This window comes from Chiloscyllium plagiosum, unplaced genomic scaffold (genome assembly GCF_037043375.1).
Source record: "Chiloscyllium plagiosum isolate Xiang-an unplaced genomic scaffold, Cpla_swu_hap1 HiC_scaffold_10, whole genome shotgun sequence".
NCBI classification, from domain to species: Eukaryota; Metazoa; Chordata; class Chondrichthyes; order Orectolobiformes; family Hemiscylliidae; genus Chiloscyllium; species Chiloscyllium plagiosum.
The window spans coordinates 101622720-101650106 of NW_028270148.1; the positions used below are offsets into that span (position 1 = coordinate 101622720).

Sequence of the window (27387 nt, forward strand, 5' to 3'; positions counted from 1 at the left end):
AAGGGGTAAGGAAAAGCCAGGGAACTATAGACCAGTGAGCCTGACATTGGTGGTTGGCAAGTTGTTGGAGGGAATCCTGAGGGACAGGATTTACATGTATTTAGAAAGGCAAGGACTGATTAGGGATAGTCAACATGGCTTTGTGTGTGGGAAATTGTAACTTACTAACTTGATTGAGTTTTTTCAAGTAACGAAGAGGATTGATGAGGGCAGAGCAGTAGACGTGATCTCTATGGACTTCACTAAGGCATTTGACAAGGTTCCTCATGGTTAGCAAGGTTAGATCACATAGAATGCAGAGAGAACTAGCTATTTGGATACAGAGCTGGCTCAAAGGTAGAAGACAGAGAATGGTGGTGAAGGGTTGCTTTTCAGACTGGAGGCCTGTGACCAGTGATGTGCTACAAGAATCGATGCTGGGTCCACTGCTTTTCATCATTTATATAAATAGTTTTGATGTGAACGTAGGAGATATGGTTAGTAAGTTTGCAGATGACACCAAAATTGGAGACGTAGTGGACAGCGAAAAAGGTTACCTCAGATTACAACAGGATCTTGACCAGATGGGCCAATGGGTCAATGAATGGCAGATGGAGTTTAATTTAGATAAATGCAAGGTGCTGTATTTTGGAAAGGCAAATCAGAGCAAGACTTATGCACTCAATGGTAAGGTCCCGGGGCGTGTTGCTGAGCAAAGAGACCTAGAAGTGTAGGTTCATAGCTCCTTGAAAGTAGAGTCGCAGGTAGACAGGACAGTGAAGAAGGCATTTTGTATGTTTTCCTTTATTGGACAGAGCATCAAGTGTAAGTGTTGGGAGGTCATGTTGCGGCTGTACAGGACATTGGTTAGGCCACTTTTGGAAAACAGCATGCACTTGTGGTTTCTCTCCTATCGGAAGGATGTTGTGAAACTTGAAAGGTTCAGAAAAGGTTTACGAGGATGTTGCCAGGATTGTAAGTTTTATCCTATAGGGACAGATTGAATAGGCTGGGACTGTTTTCCCTGGAGTGTTGGAGGATGAGGGGTGACCTTACAGAGGTTTATAAATTGTTGAGGGCCATAGGTGGGGTGTATAGCCAAGGTCTTTTCCCTGGGGTCGGGGTTTCCAGAACTAGAGGGCATAGATTTAAGGTAAGAGGGGAAAGATTTAAAAGGGACCTGAGGGGCAATGTTTTCATGTAAAGGGTGGTGAGTGTATGGAATGAGCTGCCAGAGGAAGTGGTGGAGACTGGTACAATTACAGCATTTAAAAGGCATCTGGATGGGTATATGAATAGGAAGGGTTTAGAGGGATGTCCAAATGCTGACAAATGGGACTAGATTAATTCAGTATATCTGGTCAGCATGGACAAGTTGGACTGAAGGGTCTGTTTCCGTGCTGTACATCTCTTATGACACTCTGACTCTTTCACCTCTGGACTGAAGTCACGTTGGCCAGACCGGGTGAGAATGGCAGGTTTCTGTCCCCCAAGCACATTCCTGAACCAATTGGGGTTCGACAACTCACTGACTTTGTTGTCACTTTTACAGGTATCAGACTTTGAAAAATAAATCATTTATTCAAATTCTTCACTGCCAAAGCTTGGATTTAATGCTTGCATTCTCTGGATTGTGTAACCAGTGTTATAACTATTACTCTTCAGTAATGTTCAATTATAATTGACATTTGGAAGAAGACGGTAAATATCTCCTTAGCCCATACAGGAAGCATTTAATTCATAGAATCCATATAGTGTGGAAACAGGCCCTTCAGCCCAACGAGTCCACACCAATCCTCTGAAGAGTAACCCACCCAGACCCATTCCCCCTACCCTATTACTTTGCATTTACACCTGACCTACACGTCCCCAAACACTATGGGCAATTTAGCATGGCCAATTCACCTAACCTACACATCTTTGGATTGTGGGAGGAAACCAAGGCACCCAGAGGAAACCCACGCAGACACGGGGAGAATGTGCAAACACCACACAGTCACTCGAGGTTGGAATTGAACCTGGGTCCCTGGTGCTGTGAGGCAGTCATGCTAACCACTGAGCCACCGTGCTGATGTTCTATTGACAGAAGGCAATGGGTCCCCTGATTGTCTTGTTGCCTGTACAATAATCCTCAAGTGGTTAGCATTCTGGGACATTGGAGGATTGGTTGGCTTGAATTAACGTCATAGTCATAGAGTTATGGAGGTCTACAGCACAGATAAAGGTGTTTTGGCCCATCCAGCCTGGACAGGTCACAAATACTACAGTGAGTAATTCACTTCCTGACTCCCGAAAAAAAATGTTCACCATCTACAAGGCACAAGTCCGATGTGTGATTGAATGCTCCCCAACTGCCTGGATGAGTGCAGCCCCAACAACACTCCAGAAGCTTGACACCGTCCAGGACAAAGCAGTCCGTTTGACTAGCACCACATCCACAAGTATCCACTCCCTCCACCACCCACGCTCAGTAGCCACATTGTATACTATCTACAAGACGCACTACAGACATTCATCAAGGATCATTAACAATACCTTCCAAACCCATGACCACTTCCATCTAGGAGGACAAGGACAGCAGATACTTGGTAACATTACCGCTTCCGTGTTCCCCTCCAAGCCACTCGCCATCCTGACTTGGAAATATATCTTTCACTGTCGTTGGGTCAAAATCCTGGAATTCCCTACCGAAGGGCATTGTGGGTCAGCCCACAGCAGGTGGACTTGCAGCGGTTCAAGAAGGCAGCTCACCCCCACCTTCTCAAGGGGCAACTCGGGACGGGCAATAGATGAAACAAACACCTTACTGTTCCAGTCCCATTTCCCAGCATTTGTCTTGCATGTCTTGGCATCGCAAGTTCTGGAGGAGGTAACAGTAGGTGAGGCCACAAGGGATTTCAACACAAGAGTGATGACATCAAATTTGAGATGGCGGGTGACTGAAGCAAATGAAGGTCGATAAGATAGGAGTGATCATCAAGTGTAACTTTGTACATGAGCATTGCTGAAGGCAGTGGAAGGTGAAGGATGGGGACTATCTAAGAGAACACTGGAGAAGAGTTGGCAAAAAATGATCAACTGAGGGCAGGGCTGAGGACATTGTACCCTTTAATAGATGCACTGCAGAAACTCCTTTGGCACCCCTGCCACTTAGAAGGGCAGCAAATGCTTGGGAACACCATCACCTGCAAGTTCCCCTCTCAACATAAGATATTGCCGTTCCTTCGTTGTTGCTGGGCCAAAATACTGAAGCGCCCTCGGCAATGACACTTATGGAGGTGTATCCACAACCAGATGGACTGCGGCAGTTCAAGAAGACAGCTCACTATCACCGCCTTTCAAAGGCAGTTGGGGAGGTATCGAATGCCAGACTTGCCAAAGATGGCCAAACCTTGATGAGTGGTTAAAAAAAATGTTTCTGAAAAGGAAGGAGGTAATCAGTGTAGGTGAAAGCACAGTGTCCTCAGCAACTGCATCGCCTGATACAGTGAGGGAGCTGTCCTGTGTACTGAATCCATTTCAGAAGCAATGGGTTTGACAGCTAACACAAGCACCAGCTCCTCAGTGTCACGCCTCAAGAAACTAAGAAGGCCAAGCCATGCAAAGCAAGTGCTGGAAAATGGGATTGGAATGGTTAGGTATTTGTTTCATTTATTGCCCGTCCCTAGTTGCCCTTGAGAATGTAGTGGTGAGCCGTCTTCTTGAACCACACATCCTTTGCTTATTCAGTGAATCCTACTCGATTTGTTCCTCACACTTTTGTGCTTATTATGTTGCAGTTCGTGTGCGATGGGGCACACAGTTGTCAGCGACTCAATTGTCAAGCTGCTGCATGCTCAATGCCAGCCTGCAGATGGGCAGTGACGTTGTGCTGGGTGAAGCTGAGAACACAGCTCTCCAGGACTGTTGATGCAGGGGGTGCAGGGGGTGCATTTTGAGCTGAAATGACTGTGACATATTTGCATTGCGCGTCATGCAGGAAAGTGGAAGTAGGTTAAGCTGCTTTTGAGTCATTGCTTAAAGAGTATTTCACTAGGCCACACTGAGGTCCACAGTCTGTCTCGAATAATTCAGCTTAAGTTGATGCTTGTTTGTCCCCTTCCTCCCAACATGCGCAAACCACCTCATAATGTGGTGTATTCCAGTTCTGTCATGTTCACACGAGACCTATTTTAGAAGTTTACACTGTGAAATCAAACATATGGCCCATTTGTTCGGTGCTTGGTGTTTTTGAGCCGTATTGATGGAACCTTTTTTTTATCAAAACTGGGGACCTAACACACTGCATGAGAGCTCTGGTGTCAGATTTCCCTTCATCCCCACAAAAGCAGAGTGTTGTATCACTGGATCTAATAAATTATGCGTCTTCCTGTACTTTCAAACAATGCGGATCGCCCAATTTGAAAAGCAATGAAGCACAATTAAAATCTGATTTGATAAAGTGATTAGCAAAATGTGCGCGATTGGCCTATTACATCCCGAATAAAGCAGTAGAACATAGAACAGTAAAGCACAGTAACAGGCCCTTCAGTCCACGATGTTGTGTCAAACATGACGTCAAAGTAAACTAATCCCCTTCTGCCTGCCCTTGGTCCATATCCCCCCATTCCTTGAACATTCACCTGCATATCTAAAAGCCCATTAACGCCCCTATCGTATCTAAAATGGTAGTCATTTTGTGACGAAGGTTTTGTGTAACTGAGCTGTACTCACTTTATGTAACAAAACCACAGCCTGTTACATTGCTTTTTTTAAACTGAAGTCGATGAACTTATACAGAAACGAATTGTGCCCTCCCTGTGTCTAAGGGCAGGGATTAACCTTTAACCGAGATCTGTGCACCTATAGACGGTGATAGTTAGCATTCAGAGAGCACAGTTATTCTTGGCCAATTTGCTATCAGGTCTCTGTTATCTTGGACATGATCCCTATGGTGTGAAAAGAGGCCATTCAGTCCATTAAGTCTACATTGACCCTCCAAAGAGCATCCAACCAGGCCTAGTCTTCCATCCTAACCCTGCCTTTCCCATGGCTAATGTACCTAGCCTGCACATGCCTGGATACTGTGGGTAACTTAGCATGGCCAATACACCTAACCCGCCCATCTTTGGACTGTGGGAGGAAACTGGAGCATCTAGAGGAATCCCACACAGACACGGGGAGAATGTGCAAACACCACACAGGCACCCCAGAGTGGAATCGAACCCAGGTCCCTGGTGCAGCATTGTTTACCACTGAGTCATCCATAAAGATGTATAGATTAAAGCCATTTTATTCTTCTGTTAGGTAGCACAGCAGCAGATTTATTTTAGTTTTGCAGTAAGGAATAAGAATTTTATCTTGTGCTTCTAACCACCCTCTGTGATGTTGGATTTTCAGGTGGATCCCTGTTGGAATATTTGAGTCAATGTAATATGGCCACACTAGGCGAAAGTGAGGACTGCAGATGCTGGAGATTAGAGTTGAGAGTGTGGCGCTGGAAAAGCACAGCAGGTCGGGCAGCATCCGAGGAACAGGAAAATCGATGCTCCAGGCGAAAGGCCTTCATAAGAAATGAGGCTGGGAGCCTTGGGGGTGGAGATGTAAATGGGAGGGGGTGGAGCTGAGAGGGCGATAGGTGGATGGAGGTGGGGGTAATATAGCCGTACACCCCTCAGGGCTATATTCAGTTCAGGAAAACATTCTGCGCAGTGAGCAGAATAGATCTTCACCAACAACAGCTTATGCAGCATGCTTATTGCAAGAAAATGTGCCAGGCACTTCAAAAGCACAATAAAACAAAAAATGACCATCTAATGACATCATCAGGTTGGTCAAAGAGGCAGTTTTTTTAACAAGCAAAGAAAGAAGGCAAGCTTTGGGGAGCCTAAAGGAGGAAATTCAGGCCTTCAAGCCCAGAGACCTGAAGGGCAAGGTTACACCCAGTGGAGCAACGTCAGTCCCATTGAATATCAGGGAGGTTTGTGAGGCCAGAACTGAGTGTAGATGTCTGAATGGTTGTGGGACTGGAAGGAATTGCAGATTTTGGAGAGCTGAGGCCATGGAGAGATTTGAAAGCAAGAGTAAAGATCTTAAAGTCAAAATGTTGTTTTGGCCAGTGGTCAGGATCGGGAATTCTCTGCCTGAGAGTGTGGTGGAAGGAAGATTCAATTGAGGCCTCCAAAGGGGACTTTGAATAACTAAATGAAGAGAGAGGATTTGGAGGCCATTTCAGCAAAAAGGTGGCAGAGTGGGGACGTGTGACCTTGCTCACTTAGAGGGCTAGTACAGACACAACTGGCCAAGTGACCTCCTGTGTTGCAATGATTCTGGTTCTCTGTTCTAGCTGCACACAGGAGTGAGATTGAGGAATTGCACTTTGGCGAGATGCTTCTAGCACTTTCTGCATATATTTGAAAACCTGCTTCCGGTGCTGGAGGTATGCCAGTACTGCTGCCTCAGCACCAGGGACCCGGGTTCGATTCCAGCCTCGAGCGACTGTCTGTGTGGAGTTTGCACATTCTCCCCCGTGTCTGCGTGGGTTTCCGCCGGGTGCTCCGGTTTCCTCCCACAATCCAAAGATGTGCAGGTCAGGTGGATTGGCTGTGCTAAATTACCCATGTTGTTCAGGGATGTGTAGGTTAGATTGATTATCCATGGGAAATGCAGGGCTACAGGGATAGGGTGGGGGTGCAATTTGGAGGGCGGTGTGGACTCAATGGGCCGAATGGCTTGCTTCCACACTGTCGGGATTCTATGACTCTAATCCTTCACTGGTTGATGTTTGACACAAGAGAGACCAGCGCATTGGTATAATATATAACAGTCTCCATCCAATATTAGTAGGTTTTTAATGGACACTGCAGAATAGTGATTGGGTGTGAGGCACTAAGCTGGGATGCTTTATCTCTGTTTAGTTTTGGAGTTGAGCTCAGCATATGGAACCTTCCTGGTTTGGATGTGTCATTACCACAGCACATAGGCCTTATCAACTCTGTCAGCACTCCTCTGTCAGGGAGATATGATCTTAAAAAACATGGAGAAGAGTAAGTGATAATTGCAGCCAGCGGGAGTGTGAAGTAGAGGAAAACAAAATGGTTTTAATAAAACCGATGGTATCTTCTTCGGCCTGCACAGGCAGTGTTTAGAACCTGCCAATGAGCTGGAATACCCATCATTTTTTTTCTCTCTTCTTATGTCGCTTGTGCCTTCAGAGTGCTGGTAATTCAAGGAAATAAAATTAAGGAGGCATTGCTTTTGTGATCAAATCTTCCATAACTCTTCATTGTGTTTATAAATCACTCCGAGTTCATTATCCATTGGGTAATGCAGCAGTGATTTGTACTCTCACTCGTCATGACCAGCTCAAAAGATTTATTGCTTCTATCTCTCTTTTAATAACGAAAAAGCTAAGACTCAGAAAAAAGGCACGCAATCAAAAATAAACATGAGTGGAGGAGAGGATACAGTTGCCAACTCTGCTTGGATGTTTGCCTGCACATTTCAAAATATCCCACCCTCAAACGCTGTCCCCAGCCCCTAAACACCATTGATCACCCACAATTGCCACCCTTGCCAGTCATAGATTCTGTACGGGGGGTGGAAGCAGGCTATTCGGCCCATCAGGTCCCCACTGACCTTTTGAAGAGCATCCCATGACCCCTACCCTATCACTGTAACCCTGTTTCCCCCTGGCTAATCCACCAGCCTGCACTTCACTGGAAACTATGGGCAATTTAGCGTGGCCAATCCACCTCACTTTGTACAATGATTCTTAACTCTCAGCTTTTTAAAGCTAGCTCCCGTGATTTCCCGAACAAATGGTCAAAGGAACTGAGAGGAAAAAGTGCTACATTGATGAATGCCCTGAGGGCTTTTCTTCTGAGTGCGACCATGGAGATTACCTTCTGTTTTGGAGCATTATCATAGAATCCCTACAGTGTGGAAACAGGCCCTTCGGCCCAACAAGTCCACACCAACCCTCCGAACAGCAACCCACCCAGACCCACTCCTCCACCCGATTATCTTATATTGACCCCTGAATAATGCACCTAACCTACACATCCCTGAAAACTACAGGCAATCTAGCCTGGCCAATCCACCTGACCTGCACACCTTTGGATTGCGGGAGGAAACTGGAGCACCCAGAGGAAACCCACGCAGACACGGGGAGAATGTGCAAACTCCACAGTCGCCCGAGGCTGGAATCGAACCCAGGTCCCTTTGCTCCTGTCTCAGCTCATCTGCTCTTGAAGCTCTCACACGTGCCTTCATTAGCTCCAGTCTTCACCATTCCAATATCTTCCTGGTCTGCAGCACTCCACCCTCTGTAAAACTGAGATTATCCAAAACCTTGCTGTCCATCTCATCTTGTGGATTCCTGGCGCTGTGAGGCAGCAGTGCTAACCACTGAGCCACCATGCCATCCCAGGGGTAACCCAAAAGGTTGAGCAACCTTTTCAAACTATTTCATCCACCAGATGTGGGCATTGCCCAAATCTTATTACCTTTCAGTGACAACTGAGTGCCATCCTCAGCCATTGCAGAGGGCAGTTAGGAGTCAACCACATTGCCCAGGGTCTGGAGTCAGGTGTTGGCCAGACCAGGGAAGGATGGCACTTTCCCTTCCCTAAAGGGCACTGGGCAAAGATGATTCAAAGGCTAAAGCCAAGACTGCAGATGCTGGTGATTAGAGTCGAAAGTGTTGTGCTGGAAAAGCACAGCAGGTCAGGCAGCATCCGAGGAACAGGAGAGTCGACGTTTCAGCCAAAGGCCCTTCATCAAGAATGAGGCTTGTGAGTCAAGAGAGTGGAGAGATAAAGGGAGGAGGGTGGGGCTGGAGGGAAGGGAGCTGGGAGTGCAATAAGTGGATGGAGGTGGGGGTAATGGTGATAGGTCGGAAAGGACGTTGGAGTGGATAGGTGGGAAGGAAGATGGACAGGTAGGACAGTTCATGAGGGCGGTGCTGAATTGGAAGTTTGGAACTGGGATAAGGTGGGAGGAGGGGAAATGAGGAAACTGGTGAAGTCGACATTGATGCCATGGGGTTGGAGGGTCCCAAGGGGGAAGATGAGGCATTTTTCCTCCAGGCATTGGGTGGTTAGGGAGTGGCGATGTAGGAGGCCCAGAACCTGCAAGTCCTTGGTGGAGTGGGAGGGGCAGTTGAAGTGTTTGGCCACGGGGCAGTGGGGTTGGTTGATGTGGGTGTCCCAATGATGTTCTCTGAAGCGCTCTGCGAGTAGGCGTCCTGTCTCCCCAGTGTAGAGGAGACCACATCGGGAGCAATGGATACAGTAAATGACATGTGTGGAAGTGCAGGTAAAGCTCTGATGGATGTGGAAGGCTCCTTTGGGGCCTTGGATGGAGGTGAGGAGGGGAGTGCGGGCGCAGGTTTTGCAATTACTGCGGTGGCAGGGGAAGGTGCCAGGATGGCAGGGTGGGTTGGTGGGGAGCCTGGACCTGACAAGGGAGTCGCGGAGGGATTGGTCTTCACAGAAAGCAGATAGAGTTGAGGAGGGAAATATATCACTGCTGGTGGGGTCTGTTTGTAGGTAGCGGAAATAGCGGAGGATGATACAATGTATGCGGAGGTTGGTGGGGTGGAAGTTGAGGTCCGAAGCTCAGTGGTGTCCCAAGCATATGTAGGGAGTTCCTGAACCGGGGGGAATAGGACAGTATCGAGGTATGTGGAAATGAGTTCAGTTCAAGATATGTGGAGATGAGAGGGGCATTTATTTTTATTTGCCATGAAATAATAAAACCCATACCAGGTTAAACTGGCTTGTTCAGTTTTACTTCTGATGGAACAGCATCTGCCCCTCATATGGACTCTGGTTCACAATGAACAAGACTTCTTTAAAGTCAATCTGTACCTATTGTCATTACTATCCCCCTTTATATCTCTTTAACTGCCTACTTTGCCCCTTCACTCCTTTCCCATTTCCTTTCCACATAAACAGCAACATCACCACCTTCCGGGAGATAGGAACAGTCTCAGTTCCTGACAGAGTCATTTCCAGGTGGTGTCTGCACTCCCAGTGTGGATGGGAATGGCATGAAACAGGTCTGTGAGAGATAGCAGCTGTGGCTTGGGAAAGCAGAGTGGGGGGGGTCTGCATTTAGGGCAGCACAGTGGTTAGCACTGCTGCCTCACAGCGCCAGGGACCCGGGTTTGATTCCAGCCTCGGGCGACTGTCTGTGTGGAGTTTGCACATTCGCCCTGTGTCTGCGTGGGTTTCCTCCAGGTGCTCCAGTTCCCTCCCACAGTCCAAAAATGTGCAGGTCAGGTGGATTGACTGTGCTAAATTGCTAAATGGGTTAGTCATTGGAAATATGAGGTTATAGGTCAGGAGGGTGGGTGTGGGTGGGATGCTGTTTGGAGGGTTGGTGTGGACTCAATGGGTCGAATGGCCTGCTTGCACACTGAAAGGTTTCTGTAACAGTGCATAACCGTTGTGGACCTTGACCTATATTCAAGCTTTTATCACGATAGCCTGTCTTCAACCAGTCCTTGACCCATCCTACTCCAATCCCCACCATATGAATCCTCCAAGGCTGCTGCCTTCCCACGCCAAGTGGAACTAGAACAGACATGAATTTTCTCAGCCTGTTGACAACGGGTTGAGAAAGGGTCTTGAATGTGGGCAGAGGGTGGAGTATATTGGTGGGAGAGGAAGGAAAATGGCAAGACGAGGACATCACGAGGGGAGTCCGATGAAGTTTGCCGTCTGGAGAAGGGTGGCTGTTCATTGATTCACAAAGTGGTCACTCGAGAGCAATGGGCATTTTGATCATCCAGTGAGGGGAGGGGGAGGACCGCCCAGTGAAAACTGGCACCTCCCGGCAGTTTCCAGGCACCCCGCCAACCCCAGAAACAATGACCACGTTCCCAGCAACAGCGTCACTACCGCTCATCAATTCCTTTGTTCCCAAGCATGTCAGCAATAGCGTTCAAAATTGTCTCAGCTCAATTTTCTAATGGTTCGATTTTATTTCCTCTCCCAGGTTTGCTCACTGCGGCACCTTGGAGATTTGATTTTTGTTTGAAAAAACGTAGTTACTTTTTGTTTGGTAAGGATTTGCCGGCACCACAGGTGAACTGGAATGTTGCGATTCATGATGGAGCCACTGTTTTAATAAACATTAGACGTGAAACAGTCATCGTATAAACTATTATGAGCGACAATAAATATAATTGCATTTTATTTTATCGTTTCCAAGCTGTTTAATTTGAGTGGTTTATGACGCTGAGAGAGAGAGAATCACTGCAGCAATTCTCAGTCTCTTTGTTCCATTCTTCCCTCAGAAACTGTCTTCAGTTGAACTGTTTGTCTCCTGGACTCAGCCCGCTCACACCCCATTGCCATTTGATTTCCATCATCATGACTTCCTATCCTCAGTAAATATTAACAAAAGGACTCATGCTATAAATAATGTATGCGCTCAATTGGATCTACAGCACTTTTGGTCAGTCTTGAGATCACCCAAGGAACAACGCACAGTTAGGTTCTCTCTATTTATTTTTCCTTTCTCTTTAGAGGCACAGTGAAACCAAAAAGGTTCAGGGAACGAGGGAGAGATGAATTGAAAATGGTTATGAAGGGGGATGTGAAGCGTTCCATCACTTCTGAAGTACTGCGAGCAGTTTTGGTCCCCTTACTTTAGCAAAGACGGTAGCCATGATGTGGGGGGAGCCGGTGTTGGACGGGCATGGACAAAGTTAAACATCACACAACACCAGGTTATAGTCCAACAGGTGTATTTGGAGGCACTAGCTTTCGGAGCGCCGTTCCTTCTTCAGGTAGCTATAACCTGGTGTTGTTTGATTTTTAACTGTAGCAAAGATATTATTTCATTGGAGGCAGTTTGGAAGAGGTTCACTAGGATGTCCCCCTGCCCGTGTATGGAGGGATTGTCCTATGAACTAAAAGCCGACCAACGTTGGGAATCTACTCAGTGTAGTTTCCGAGGAATGAATGGTGATTTCATTGTAACATACAGGTTTCTTAAGGGGCTTGACAAGGTAAATGCTGAGAAGGTTCTTCCCCTCCATGGGAGAGTCTGGGAACAGAGGGCACAGTCTCAGAATAAAGTGGCACCAATTTAAGATTGTGATAAGGAGGATTTTTTTCTCTCAGTGGTTGAGTGTTTGGAATTCCTTACCACAGAGAGATTTGGTGGCAGAGTCCTTGGGTATATTTAAGATTCTTGATGAAGAAAGGGAGTCCAGGATTATGGGGAAAGGGCACGAAAACACACAAGAAGAATGTCATCTTGTTGAATGGTGGAGTAGACTCAAGGGGCTGAATAGCCTCCTCCTGTTCCTGTTTCTTGTGGTCTTGTATTCTTGTAGCCCCTGCAGTGCCCACCCCTCTCTAAATGCCTTGAGGGCATTGGTTCTTCTGCTATTTTCAGAGTTCTGTTTCTGCCTCGCATGGTTTGTGGTGGAATGCAGCCTTCATCCCCGATGAATGAGGCACCTTGTGGAGTTGCCGCTCCACCTCCCAGGCACTGGCACCCAGCGACACGCCAACCGGCCTTCCACCCATTCCACGTTGGAAATACATTCTCTGTGCGACGGCTCAAAAGGCCAATAAATAAGTCTTAACCATCAAAAACAAAATGGAGGAGGGAGAAGCTGGATAAAGATTGGCAGTGGGGGAGAGTTCAGTTCTTTGGGACATGTTTAATTGTACTTACCATTTTAAATGTGTTCCTGGGTATTGAAAGGTTATCAATAATCAATATCTACATCCCTTTCAATGTTCAGACAAGGATACAGGTTACCATGTGCCAAGAAAGTGCCAAGGGCTAGCTGGCAGACATAGGGTGGCACGGTGGCTCAGTGGTTAGCACTGCTGCCTCACAGCGCTAGAGACCTGGGTTCAATTCCCACCTCAGGCAACTGCCTGTGTGGAGTTTGCCCATTCTCCCCATGTCTGCGTGGGTTTCCTCACCTAGTCCAAAGATGTGCAGGTTAGGTGAATTGGCCATGCTAAATTGCCCGTAGTGTTAGGTGAAGGGGTAAATATAGGTGAATGGATCTGGGTGGGTTGCTCTTCGAAGGGTCGGTGTGGAGTTGTTGGGCTGAAGGGCCTGTTTCCACACTGTAAGAAATCTAAAAATTTCAGCCAGGAGCAGTCGACTCAAATCAGTTTTCTTTTGGGGCTCTGTATAGGTCCTCCAACAATTTAGCCGGGGGGAGTGTATTCTTAATGGTGTGAGTTTGTGGGGCTGCAGCAGAGATGTATCCACAAAGGGCAGCACGGTGGCTCAATGGTTAGCACTGCTGCCTCACAGTGCCAGGGACCCAGGTTCAATTCCCACCTCAGACAACTGTCTGTCTGGAGTTTGCACATTCTCCCCGTGTCTGCGTGGGTTTCGTCTGGGTGCTCTAGTTTCCTCCCACAGTCCAAAGATATGCAGGTTAGGGTGAATCGACCATGCTAAATTGCCCATAGTGTTCAGGGATGTGTAGGTAAGGTGCATTAGTCAGGGGTAAAGAAAGAGTAATAGGTTGGGGAATGGGTCTAAGTGGGATACTCTTTGGAGGGTTGGCGTGGACTTGTTGGGCCGAAGGGCATGTTTCCATACTGTAAGGGATTCCACTCTAAGTCACCAATTGATGGATCTCACCTGATTAAGGCCTGCTCCCTCTGAAATGCAGCGTTTCATGGGCTTGTGCAACAGAATGTGAGCTGGTTATGTATATGGCTGGCCCCTAATTTTCCTGACTCTGTTTTGTGCTTTCATGATGGCAGAGAGTACGTTCCATGGTGTGTCAGTTCAGTGGCTCTTCCTTCCTCGATCAGTGACCGGTGGAGAAGGGGTTTCTGAATGGGCAGGGAGAGGGAAAGGGGCAGAGTGGCGGACAGAGACTCCATCAATCCTAAACCACATGAGAGCTGGAGCTTTCAACCTTGCGTTGCCCTTCGGGCCCTCTCCTTCGAAATCAGTGAATTGGTGCTGTTTGCTTTTCCACAGGGTTTAAGTGAAATGAATTCACCGTTTTTTTCATTCTTTTGCAGCTCTTCGTGAATTCCCCAATGACATCTTTACAAACGAGGAAAGAAGACATGGGGCTATCGCTCTCCATCTGCTCTGTGTAAGTCATAGCTTCCTTTTGTCACCATCATTCTAATGTTAAAGTTTTGGATGGAATCGTCGACTTCTCCACCTCCTGGTGCTGTCTGGCTTGCTGTGTTCTTCCAGCCTCCTGCCTGTCTACCTTGGATTCCAGCATCTGCAGTCTCTTTGTCTCTATTCTAGTGTTAAAAGCTGGTGTTGCCCAATGCAAGTATATAGGAGGTGTAAAACAGGTTAGATCCCTTTGATTGCAAAGGATTATGTTCGCAACTCAGTGACACTTCAACAGGGGGCTAAAAACAAAAGGTTTTGTTGCTGGTGTTTGATCTGGATGGAATCAAAGTTGACCAAAATGAATGAACCTGCTTTCCATGACTTTCTGAACCAATGATTTTGGATGAGTAACTAAGTTCTTACACTGAAAGTTTCCTCCAAATCTGAAGCTTTTCCTTGCCAGCAGTTATTCACTTGCAACCTTTGCAAATGTTCAGTTGACAATTTACTGCAATTCAGAGATTTTGGCTCTGAATGTCTGATCCCGCACTTGGGTGTACAGAGTCGAAAATTCCTGCCTCTGCCATCTAGACTCCAGTGAGCATTCCCCAGACATATGGAGTTCTGTTCCAGGCCAGAGTTGGAATTGGTCGCCTCGGTGTAGACATCGGAGGCAACCACATGGGGGCAGTAGAGCCGAGACTTGGTCACAGTTGACAGGAAATCTATGAAATAAAAAGGAACAGCCATCATCCCTCCTACCCCACACAATCCCCATACCACTTCCTCCTACCACCTCACCACCCTTTAAGGCCCTTTATAGCCTCTTACTTCCAAGTCATACCAACTCATGAACCCTCACCCATCACTATTTACCCTTATACCTACTGTGCCAACTCACACATGAACAAACTTTAGAACCTTTGCTGAGATGAAATAATGCAATGTTCTAAGTGTCCGTTGAGAATTAAATTTTTTGTCTAAAAACATTCATTGATTTAAGAACTCCTTCACTACATTTCACATCCTTCGACTGCTTGATCCATATAAAAACAAGCATTTGTATTCACCGATCCACTTCAGAGACTTTATAAGTCTTAGAGCTGTCAGTCAAACTGTAAACTGACAGGCAGCCCACTGCGCTAACATTAGGTTGTGGAATCAGTCATGCTGTATGGATCTTTTTAATGGTAGCCCTCGAATTTATGTGAACAGACTTAACTGGCAAGAAGAGACTTTTTTTAAAACACTGTAAACCATTTTCTCAAAAGTTTAAAGGCCAGGAGTTTTACATGATTGACACTTTGATTATTCCCATTCAGTGACACTTCCCTTGATGACGACATTTTCTGTGACAGCTTGACAGCTCCAACGAGTTTAAGACTTCGTTTCTGACACATTTGTGTCTACTTTTAACAATCCCAAAGGACACCTGAGCTCTCCAAAAGGGCACTTGACCGCCTTTAAAGGTGTTGCCAGATCTATCCAAAAGGATGTCACACCATGCCAAAAGGGTATCCTACCTTCACAAATAAATCTGTCCGTTGTAGATCTTCTCTTGGGCAGAGGCAGCATCCTGGATCCGGTCAGCAACAGTGGAGGCTGCTTCAAAGTGTTTCCTCCTCGGTGCTGGCATCTCAAAACAGTTTGGTGGCTGCAGAGTCACTTAGGAAATCGAGGAGATGCGGATGGAGCAAGAATGACATTTGTCCTAACTTTATATGATTTATTTATTTTTATAATTTACACAATTAAAATGGCTTCAGCATATGGTAACTTATATATATGTATATATTACTGTATTTACATAGATATGTGGAACAATAAATTATTATTTCTATATCTGGGAGGGTTGTGTGGTTGGAGGTGGCAGATACTGGATGAGACAAGGACATAGAGAGACTTGAACCTGAAGCCTGAGGATTGGAAAGTCAAGCTGATGCAAGGTAGCAAGTATCGGGGGTGAAAGGGGAATAGGATTTGGTGCGGGTTAACAGATGGGCAGCAGAGTTTTGAATCACCTCGGTTTTACAGAGGGTGGAATGTTGCAGACCAGGAAGATATTTGAATGGTGAGGACAGGAGCTAACTGAGGCATGCGTGAGGGCTTCAGCAGCAGATGAGCTGATACAGTGGCAAAGGGACCCGGGTTCGATTCCAGCCTCAGACGACTGTCTGTCTGGAGTTTGCACATTATCCCCTTGTCTACATGAATTTCCTCCGGTTACTCCACTTTCCTCCCACAGTCTAAAGATGTGCGGGTCAGGTGGATTGGCCATGCTAAATTGCTAATCGCTTATAGTGTTCAGGGATGTGTAGATTCGGTGTATACAGGATAAATATACACCTAATATAGGAAAATAGGGTAGGGGAATGGGTCTGGGTGGGATACTGTTTGGAGGGTCGGTGTGGACTTGTTGGGCCGAAGGGTCTGTTTCCGCACTGTAGGGGTCCTATGATTTTATGAAAGTCGGAGGATGTTGTGGAGTTGGAAATAGGCAGTCGGATTGGTGGCGTAAATATGAGGACAGATGCTCACCTTGGGAGCAAATGTGGCACTAAGATTGTGAACGGACCGGTTCAATCACAGACTGGGACCAGGGAGAGGGATGGAGTCAGTTGCTTCAGACTGGAGTTTAGAGCAGAGACTGAAAACTGTGCCTTGGCGTCGTACAACCATGTCTGCTATTTGCAGAATCCTCTTGAAATCTCATCTCATCATTGTTGCTTCGGAGGCCTTTTCAAGAACGATTTAAGAGAGAGTCTGGCTGATCAGACCCTTTGAAAGATTACTGCTGAGAGTTGCAGTGAAAGGTAAAATCCTTTCGCTTTAGCTTTCCTGTTGTCTTGTGAGAAACAGAGAGTTCAGATCATTGGGCGATCAGAGGGACTGGGTCTGAACTTGAGGAAAATTGGATCAATTAGAGCATCATACAGTACAGAAACAGACCTTTCAGTCCAACTCATCCATGCCAATCAGACATCCCAATCTGACTTAGTCCCATTTGTCAGTACCTGGCCCATATCCCTCTAAACCCTTCCTATTCATGTACCCATCCAGATGCCTTTTAAATGTTGTAACTGTACCAGCCTCCACCACTTCCTCTGGCAGTTCATCCCATACACGCACCACCCTCTACATGAAAAAGTTGCCCTTTGGGTCCCTTTTAAATCTTTCCCCTCTCACCTTAAACCTGTGCCCTCTAGTTTTAGACTCCCCTCCCAACCGTAGAAAAAAGACCTTGTCTATTTATCCTATCCACGCCCCTCATGATTTTATAAACCTCTATAAGGTCACCCCTCAGCCTCCGATCCTGCAGGGGAAACAGCCCCAGCCTATTCAGCCTCTCCCTATAGCTCAAGCCCTCCAACCCCTAGCAACACTTGTAAATCTTTTCAGCACCCTTTCAAGTTTCACAACATCCTCCATCAAATGACAGCAAAGCTAATTGTCTTTTTTGGTGATAGATTTTCTGTCTTCTGAGGTCAGTTATTCATTTGGGTGCCACAAATATTAGTTGACCTTTTGATAACTCATCCAATTGGTAACTCTAAAGTGAAACTTGAGTCAGTGATGAGACAGTACTCCCAATGGCAAGAACACGTACCTGTGCAGTGCCTTTTAATGAAGATAAACTAGTTGAAACTTTATTGCTGGAACAGCACAGCAGGTCAGGCAGCATCCAGGGAACAGGAGATTCGACGTTTCGGGCACAGGCCCTTCTTCAGGCCATTCCTGAAGAAGGGCCTGTGCCCGAAACGTCGAATCTCCTGTTCCCTGGATGCTGCCTGACCTGCTGTGCTGTTCCAGCAATAAAGTTTCAACTTTGATCTCCAGCATCTGCAGACCTCACTTTCTCCATGAAGATAAACTAGCCACAAGAGGGAACCATCCACAACATGTCCAGAGGAATGGGGAGAGGTACAGATCGCACATCTGCAGACTCTGGAAAAGAGTCGTGCTTTCGGAAAAGTCTTCAAGGTGGAAGGAGATTTGGAGGAGCAGATGGGAACTCCAGAGATGATTCTCCATCAATGATGAGCTGATGGTTTGGGGATGGCGGTGGAGAGATGGTGAAGAGAAGGCCCAAGTTACTACAAGATGGAAGTAGCGAAAGAAGCATTGACGAGAATCTGAATGCAAAGAGGAAGATTTAAAATTTATTACGTTGGGTGTCCAACCACCAGTTGCAATCTGTGAGGGGTTAAGCAACTGGACTGAGGTGTGGGGCAGCTGTATTTAGCAGATATTTTCCTAATCAGTCTGCTCAGAGGTATGCTGACAGCAAATGATCTGACCCAGTCAGGATACTGAACGTACTCACAGTTAGCACTGATGTGGTTCGACTTCCCACTCTTTCTAAAATGCAAGGAAGTGATTTCAGGGGCATCTGAACTGGAGGAAGAACGCCTCATCTTCCACCTCAGGAGGTTACAACCCAGTGGCTTTAACGTAGAATTCACCAGCTTCCAAATCCCCCCCACCCTGCAACCTCATCCCAGGTCCATACCTCCCTCTCCACCCCGCCCTCTTGACCCGATCTAACCTGTCCATCTTCCTTCCCACCCATCTGCTCCACCCTACCCACTGACCTAAAATCACCTCCAACCTGCATCCACCGATTGCCATTCTACGTACCTTTCCCCAGCACCCCGATTTATTTCTCAGCCCCCTTCCTCCTCACCTGTCCCGATGAAAGCTCCCTGACTCTGATACTGCTCGACGTGTTGTGCTTTGTCCAGCTCCGCACTTTACTGCCTCTTAACTTGCCAGCATCTGCAGTCCCCAGTATCTCCAAGCATCTGAGTGTTGCCCTGTTAGCCTTGTCATTAATCCCAGGCTGGATTCTTGGCAAATGGGGCCTATGAACTAGGCCAAACTGTGCATAGAATAGGAATGATCAATCTGCCACACATTTTAGCATTTAATTTCTCTCTCTCTCTCTCGCAACAATCCCCTGGACTTGATGCTGATTGTGGCTGCTTTTCATCAATTTACACTTCACAATTTACCTTTCCACCCGACAGAGGAGCCTTTGTGCCTCACTGTACTTATGACGCAAAATAATTAAACTGTGATGCTTGGTGCCTTCCATTTGAAACTGTTTCATCACAATCAGGCATGACATTAAAAAATTAAGGCTTATTGTCTATAGCTGCAGGAAGCCCATCTGTATGTATTCCAGCGAATGTGATGATTGCTGATTTTTGGCTCATGTTTAAGTGGAAGATAATTACGTATTGTTGAAGCACTCTTGTGCAGTCAGCGTTTGGATATTCCCAGCTCGGATTTAACCTAGTCCATGTGTAAAGCAAAGCGTCTCCAGCTGTGCACACCGCTTCCAAGTCCTGAAGAGCACCCTTCACAATAGGGGTTTCTAAACATCTGTGGCTAGATATCTTAACCCTCCTCTCCCCCAGACGGGGCCTGGAGTGGACAAAATTTTGCCCGTTGATTTTCCCAGTCCCATATCCCCATATCACCGCCACCCCACCTCCACAACCCCCAGGCCCGATTCTCCTAGGTAGCTTGAGTTCATGTGGGCTAGGATTGGCAGCACCAACTTGTCTGTAGCTAGCCACCCAGCTAAGGTGAAGTCCCACTATCGAAGCCTGACTGGAACTTCCCTGAATGTTGGCCTCCATGATCCTGAAGCAGGCAAGGGATGGTTTGGCCAAGTGGAAGTGGCCTCACGGTGTGGAGGTGTGAGGACAGACTGGGGGGCCCAGCACACCCAGGAAGTGCAGGAGACCAGTTTTGCTCACCCGAGTGAGGCAGCAGCTGTAGGCCAACCTGCAGAGGGGCATAATTCCCCCTCGATTAGGTGGTAAAGGCTACTTCTTAAATTAAAAGTTTTGAAAAATGCTGGTGGTGGAGATGTTCGCCTCCATTTTGAAACATTCTCTCCGTTCCTTACTCTTGGAAACAGCTGTCTTTTTTTTATTCATTCATGGAATGAGGGCCTTACTTGCTAGGCCATGATTTGTTGCCCATCCCCAGTTGCCTAAAGGGCAGTTAAGAATCAACCACATTGCTGTGGGTCTGGAGTCACATGTAGGCCAAACCAATGAGGATGGCATTTTCCTTCAGTAAAGGACATTAGTGAACCAGATGGGCTTTCCCTTCTCAGTCAATTCACGGTCATCATTAGACACTCAGTTCCAGATAGTTTTTGTTTTGAATTTGCCATGGTGCAATTCGAACCCAGGTCCTCGGAACATTACCTGGCACTCTGGATTGAGAGTCCACTGAGCAACAGCGAGTCCAATGTCTGGCCACTCATTCAGGGAAGATCATGGGTGAGGGACTGTCGCAGTGCGGCCTACTCACCCACAGTTGAGCCTAAAGCAGCAGGCTCTAAATGTCTGCCCAGTCTTTGGTCTCTGAAGGTCAATCTAGTTGTTGGGAGATGACCGTAGTGGTTTTGCCCTCATGTACAAAGCTTCTTTGCTAAGGTCTCAGATAACAAAAGCAGCCAGGTGCTAGTGGCCTAATACTATTGCTAGATTACTAATCCATGGACCCAGTAATGGAACTGGATTCAAATCTTGCCATGGTACAGGGTGGAATTTGAATTCAATTAAAAAAAAACAGTCTGGAATTTAGAGTCTAATGATGACCATGAAACCTCTGCCAACCATCAGAAAAATCCATTTGGTTCACTAATGCCCTTCAGGGAAGGAAACTGCCATCTTTACCTGGTCAGGCCTACATGTCACTCCAGATCCACAGCAATGTGAGTGACTCTTCACTGCCCTCTGGACAAGTAGAGATGGGCAATAAATTCCTATCTAGCCAGTTACACCCACATTCTTGTGAATGGAAGAAAATGTAATCCGAGGGGGATCTACGTTTTTAAAGAATGACCTTGCTGGCTTCCAACAATGTGGAACAGTCAGAGTCATCTGCAAGAACAGAATGGAGATGCCCGGTCCCCACTCCACCTTAGCTGCCCTCGTCCTCCCATCCCACCTAGGCCCGGAGCAATTAGAGAATTGATTCAAGTCCCGAATGCCAATCCTGACAAATATCAAATTTATCCTTCTGAGAGATGTGGAATACAAGAGGAACGTTTGTCAAAGCTCCAAATCCATCAATTGCAAACAAGATGGACATCAACTAAATAAATAAAAATCAAAGTGTGAGCAGAACTGATTCACCAAGACTTCAGGGTCTTGGCATTTTTCTAGTCCTCCCTGTACCACACTTCTTTTTCCTCAGGATGAATCTCTGCTATGTCTCCTGGATTACTCCCAGAAACCCCTGCCATTGCTATTCCACTGTGTTTCCGGCTCAGCTCCTCTCCCAGTCAATTCTACACAGCTCCTCCCTCATGCCTCTGTAGTTGCCTTTATACATTAACCATCTAGATGAAGGAACTGGTGGCATTCTGGCTAAGTTTGCAGATGATAAAAAGATAGGTGGAGGGACAGGTAGCATTGAGGAGGCAGGGAGGCTGCAGAAGGATTTGGACAGATTAGGAGATTGGACAAAGAAATGGCAGATGAAATACAATGTAGGAAAATATGAGGTCATGCACTCTGGTAGGAAGAATAGAGGCATGGACTATTTTCTAAATGGGGACAAAATTCAGAAATCTGAACTGCAAAGAGACTTGGGAGCTCTAGTCCAGGATTCACTCAAGGTAAACTTACAGGTTGGGTCAGTAATTAGGAAGGCAAGAGCAGTCATGGCATTTATTTCAAGAGGACTTGAATATAAAAGTGGGGATGTACTTCTGAGGCTATAAGGCTCTGGTCAGACCACATTTGAGTAATGTGTGCAGTTTAGGGCCCATTTATCTCAGGAAGGATGTACTGATCATGGAGCGTGTTTAGAGGAGGTTCATGAGAATGGTCCCAGGAATGAAAAGCTTAACATCTGAGGAACGTTTGAGGACTCTGGCTCTATACTCAATGGATTTTAGAAGGATAAGGGGGGGTCAATCTAATTGAAACACAAAGAATACTGAAAGCCCTGGACAGAGTGGATCTTGGGAAGTTGTTTCCACTGGTAGGAGAGGCTAGAACCTGAGGGCACAGCCTCAGAGTAAAGGGAAGACCTTTTAGAATGGAGCTAAGGAGAAACATCTTCATCCAGAGTGTGGTAAATCTGTGGAATTCATTGCCACAGAAGGCTGTGGAGGCCAGGCCATTGTGGATACCTAAGACTGAGATAGATAGGTTCATGAGTATCAAGGGGATCAAGGGTTATGGGGAGAAAGGGGGAGAATGGGGTTGAGAAACTTATCAGCCATGTTTGAATGACAGAGCAGATTCGATGGACTGAATGGCCTAATGTCTGCTCCTATGTCTTATGATCTAATACGGTCTTTGTCAGAACAAATCTCATTGACTGTGCGTTATTCAAAATGAAACAATTGGCACCTATTGGCAGCCATTCCCTTTGACCAGGCCCGACAGTGAAGGGACAATGTTGGAACGTCAGGAGAATGAGAATTGATTCCTGTCCTCTGCTCACTAGCAATATTTATGAGAATTGGAGGTCAGTTGTAAAGCACTCTGAAAGAAGTCAAAGTGGCAAACATTCGAAGAAAAAGTTCACACAGAACTTCAATTTGGAACAAACAAATTAGAATTGGCAGTCAACTCGCTGTTTGCTGACTTTGGCCACTGAGGTCCAATGCTGGTTTGTAACTGATGCCAAAAATTCCAAACAACCCTTTGGTGGCAAGGGATTGACTCTTAACAGCATGTTTGTTTTCTGCTTTCACCAGTCTGTTCTCTGGTCGTGAAGAAAGGGAAGAGAGAGAGGCAGTGTGCCAGCCTCCTTGTCCATTAAATCCACAATCTGTCCGCCAGAGCACTTTCTCTGTAGTACCAGCCCCGATGAGACTGATTATTCTGCAGAAAGGAACAGCCAGCAGCCTCTGATAGATCCAGACTGGGTCCATGTGCAATGAGGTCTTCCTCCAGCTATTCAGAGATGTTGCTGGTTTATCAAGGACTGCAGATGTCAAGGCCATTCTGATATTTCATAGAATCCTAGAATCCCGATAGTGCGGAAACAGGTCCTTCAGTCCATCAAGTCCACACCTACTCTCTGAAGAGTAGCCCGCCCAGACCCATTCTCCTATCCTATCGTCCTATATTTACCCCTGACTAATGCACCTAACCTACACATCGCTGAACACTATGGGCAATTTGGCCTGGCCAATCTACCCTAACCTGCACATCTTTGGATTATGGGAAGAAACCAGAGCACGTGGAGGAAACCCACGCAGATACGGGGAGAATGTGCAAACTCCACTCAGGCAGTTGCCCGAGGCGCGAATTGAACCCAAATCCCTGGCACTGTGAGGCAGCAGTGCTAACCACTGAGCCATACGTTTGAGAAGGTGGGGGTCCATCTGATGTTGGGCTGAACTCTGAGTGGCATGCAGAAGGCAGTGAGCCACACTGGAGCATTCCACAGTGGGCGCTGTGTGGGTCAGGACGTCGTTGCGTGCCTTTGAGATATCCAGGAGCAGTTTGCAGCCCTGCCTGTTAGGAGATGGCACGCGTCGTCGGTAGGTCATGGGGAAAGAGTCGGATGGGCTGGTGGATGGACCAGTAGCTTGCTCCTACACGCTGTCCAATCATTGCATGTTGGTTGGCCTGTGTCCTCGGATCTGCAAGTTGTGAAGCTCAAATCGCTCCCCTCAAAAACACTGTTCGTGGACAGGCCTTAGCTGGACACAAGATGCTGTGCTCTCCATTTAGTTGCCAGTCCCTAGCACAGGTCTGAGCTTTGAAAGGGCAACTCGAAGACAATCTGTGGACAATGTCACCGTCCCAGGGACCAGCAAGGTTGGATTTAGTCGTGTTAATGTCTTCAGACACAGGACAAAGAAACCTGCCTACCAATTTTTTGTGTTCAAACTAGGCAACAGCATGGAGGAGAACAGGTGCATTCTCCATGGCAACACCTTGACCCCATCAGGACCAATCAGCACCCTTTCCTTCAGTTGTATGAATTGTTGATATCCCTTTGGAGTTTTGCTATTCTTGTGTGTGTCCTGATGAAACAAGAATCTCCAACAATACTTAAGTCATACTATAAATTCTGCTAGAGTAAGGGGGTGGGGTAGGTGGGGAAAGAGGAAGGATAGTGAATTCAGCATTGTAAAGGCTGGTTTTCGACCAGATATTGATTAATAACAAAATGTCATTGTTACCATCCTCACACAGTGCCCACACAGAGCAAGCCAGTGTAAAAGAGGAATCTCAGCGTCGGAACTGCGAGAGGCTGAGCATGTTGCTAAGAAGCGAATTGTGATGTTTTACAATGGACCAAGAGAAAGTAAAACATTCCCTTGTAAAGGATTATCGTGGCTTCAGTCATCCCAAAGGGTTTCACAGCGACTGAAGTACATTTGAAGGGACACTGCTGTTTTGTAGGCAGAAGCAGCGGCTGACTGAGGGGAAATCTTGTACTAACAATGAGGTGGTTGATCAGATGATTAGTGTCAGTGACATTGGCTGAAGGATAAGTAATGCATTAGGTATAAATCTCTGTTCTTCTTTAAAGGAGAAAGCTCTTTTTGCATCTGCAAGGCTTCGGATTTAACAAAGGGGAGGGCACCACTCACTCAAATGTCAGCCCAGGTCATGCCGTTGAGTCTCTGGAGCGGGAGTCGAGCTCACAGCTGTCTGTCTCGGAGGCAAGAGCGTGACTGACAGGGAATACCAAATTGGCTGGGGGTGGTCACACCCTCACCACTAGCAAATCGGAGTGAAGCAGCCAGTTGCCATGCTGATGGCAAAGATCAGATGGCCTGGCTGGTTGTGGGAGCTCCCTCTAGCACGTCTCATGAATTATTGTGTTCGGCTGTACGTGTCCTCCAGGACTTTGCTGCTTGGAACGAGGTGAAAATTTGAGATTCCCGAGCAGGAGCTGGCATCAGAAGCAAAGCCTTTGGAGGGACAGGAACATCGACACAAAGAGAAGCTCACAGTGGGGTCAAGGACAGCTGCTGCGAGGGCAAACTAATCAGAGAAATTCTCACCACCGATTTTAAAACTGTAACATAACAGGACAAAACTTGGACAAGCCAACGTAGTCTAAGTCCATTGCTCTCGCTGTCACGAAAAGTACTTGATTCCTCAGCAGAAACAGAATTTGAATTGAACTCCCCTCCCCCTCCCTGAAAGGAAGCGTTGTAACCATCAGCCTCAGATTTCGGGGTCAGAGAAGCCCGGATTTGTGTTGGCGTTTGGAGGTGTGTGGAAGAGGCAAAGGTCTGGCAGAGTTACAGGGTAATGGGAGGATGGGCACATGGTGCCAGGGTACTGGGAGTCCTTGAATGGGTTGGTAATACTGGGAATATGGAACAGCAGCTTGGAACATTAGGAGAGGCATTTGGGATGTGGGAATACCGAGAGGAAATCAAGAGTCAAGAATGCGAGAAAGAAGGGGGATTGGGAATGTTTCTGGGGTTCTAGAGATGGGGAGCAAAAAGGGGGCCCAAGATTGTTTGAGCACTGCACAGGGCTGAATTTGAAACACCAAAAGAGGTGCAAATGGTAAATAGAGTCATAGAGATGTACAGCACAGAAACAGACCCTTCAGTCCAACTCGTCCATGCCGACCAGATATCCTAACCTCATCTCGTTCCATTTGCAAACACTTGGCCCATATCCCTCTAAATCCTTCCTATTCATATACCCATCCAGATGCCTTTTAAATGCTGTAATTGTGCCAGCCTCCACCGCTTCCTCTGGCAGCTCATTCCACACACGTACCACCCTGTGCGTGAAAACTTTGCTCTTTAGGTCCTTTTTAAATCTTTCCCCTCTCACCTTAAACCTATGCCCTCTAGTTTTGGATGCCCCCCTCCCAACCCCAGGGAAAAGACCTTGGCTATTTACTCTATCAATGTCTCTTATAAACCTCTATAAACTTCAACCTCTCCCTATAGCTCAACCCCTCCAACCTTGGCAACATCCTTGTGAATCTTTTCTGCACCCTTTCAAGTTTAACAACATCTGTCCTATAGTAGGGAGACCAGAACTGAATGCACTATTCCAAAAGTGGCTGTACAGCCACAACATGACCTCCCAACTCCTATATTCAATGGGAGCAGGATGTCAAAAATCTGTGAAGGAGTACCTTGGAGTAGCACACTCAATGAAAAGTAGACAACACAAATTGGGAAGCTAACAGGGAAGGCATGATGGGAAGTTGGTGTGTGACACTCACAAACAGTGAGCTGTACACAGCAAGCCAGGTATAGTGATGCACATATATGAAGCATAGCTGTCAAACTTCATCTGTAATTAGAGTTGGCATCCCTAATGGAATGGCTGGGTGTCTACAGGAATCAGCATCAACCTCCTGATGGCTATTGAAAGAATCTGGGAAATTTTCAACTGAAGGAAATAAATTATTGCACATTTATCGTCCATCGGGTAATTACACAACGCTGATCTAATTGTGTACTTGGCAGGATGATGTAAAATGTAAAGCAGTATGGAGCTCATGATTATTGTTCCCTTCCATTTAAACTACAGATGAACGCAAGGTATAAAAGGGCTGTACTAGTATTAGCATGCAGTACATTGAAAGTCATACAAATCGATTGAGGCTAGCTTATATTTTTATAAATTGAAACTATTCGGAGAATTGGTGAGAATTTATCCAGGAGGCTTTAGTTGGCATGAAGTGGTGGATAGAGGTCCCTTGAGTATTAAAGACTGAAAGAACTGCAGATGCTGTAAATCAGAAACAAAAACAGAAGTTGTTGGAAAATCTCAGCAGGTCTGGCAGCATCTCTGGAGAGAAATCAGAGTGAACATTTCAGATCCAATAGACAATAGGCAATAGGTGCAGGAGTAGGCCATTCGGCCCTTTGAGCCAGCACCACCATTCATTATGATCATGGCTGATCATCCTCAATCAGTGTCCTGTTCCTGCCTTATACCCATAACCCTTGATTCCACGATCTTTCAGAGCTCTATCCATCTCTTTCTTGACCTCCACTGCCCTCTGGGGCAGAGCATTCCATATATCCACCACTCTCTGGGTGAAGAAGTTTCTCCTCAACTCTGTTCTAAATGGCCTTCCCTAGAATGGAGGTTCAGTTCTGAGGAAGGGTCACCGACCCGAAACACCAATTCTGCTTTCTCATCACAGATGTTGCCAGACCTACTGAGCTTTTCCAGCAACTTCTGTTTTTGTTCCCTTTGAGTATTATCCCATTTCAAGCTCCCTGAGAACCCAACAACCCCACATCACCAACTTTTTGTGGCATCATTACTGCCAATATCTCCAGCCCAATTTGATAACCCTTTTACTTCATTTATTAAGGCTATGAAAGGTTTGCTAGCAGGTCCTTCTCCAGTTGCTCTT

At 46.6% G+C, this 27387-nt stretch overlaps 1 protein-coding gene across 1 annotated transcript in view; it reads left to right on the top strand.

The window, feature by feature from the left end:
* Nucleotides 1-27387, top strand: part of LOC122553050 (sodium/potassium/calcium exchanger 3) — a 392739-nt gene that overhangs the window by 205444 nt on the left and 159908 nt on the right. Inside the window, exon 3 of the mRNA XM_087991604.1 lies at nucleotides 13986-14062. Coding sequence (XP_087847730.1) covers nucleotides 13986-14062 — 77 coding nt within the window. The remainder of the gene's footprint in view (nucleotides 1-13985; nucleotides 14063-27387) is intronic.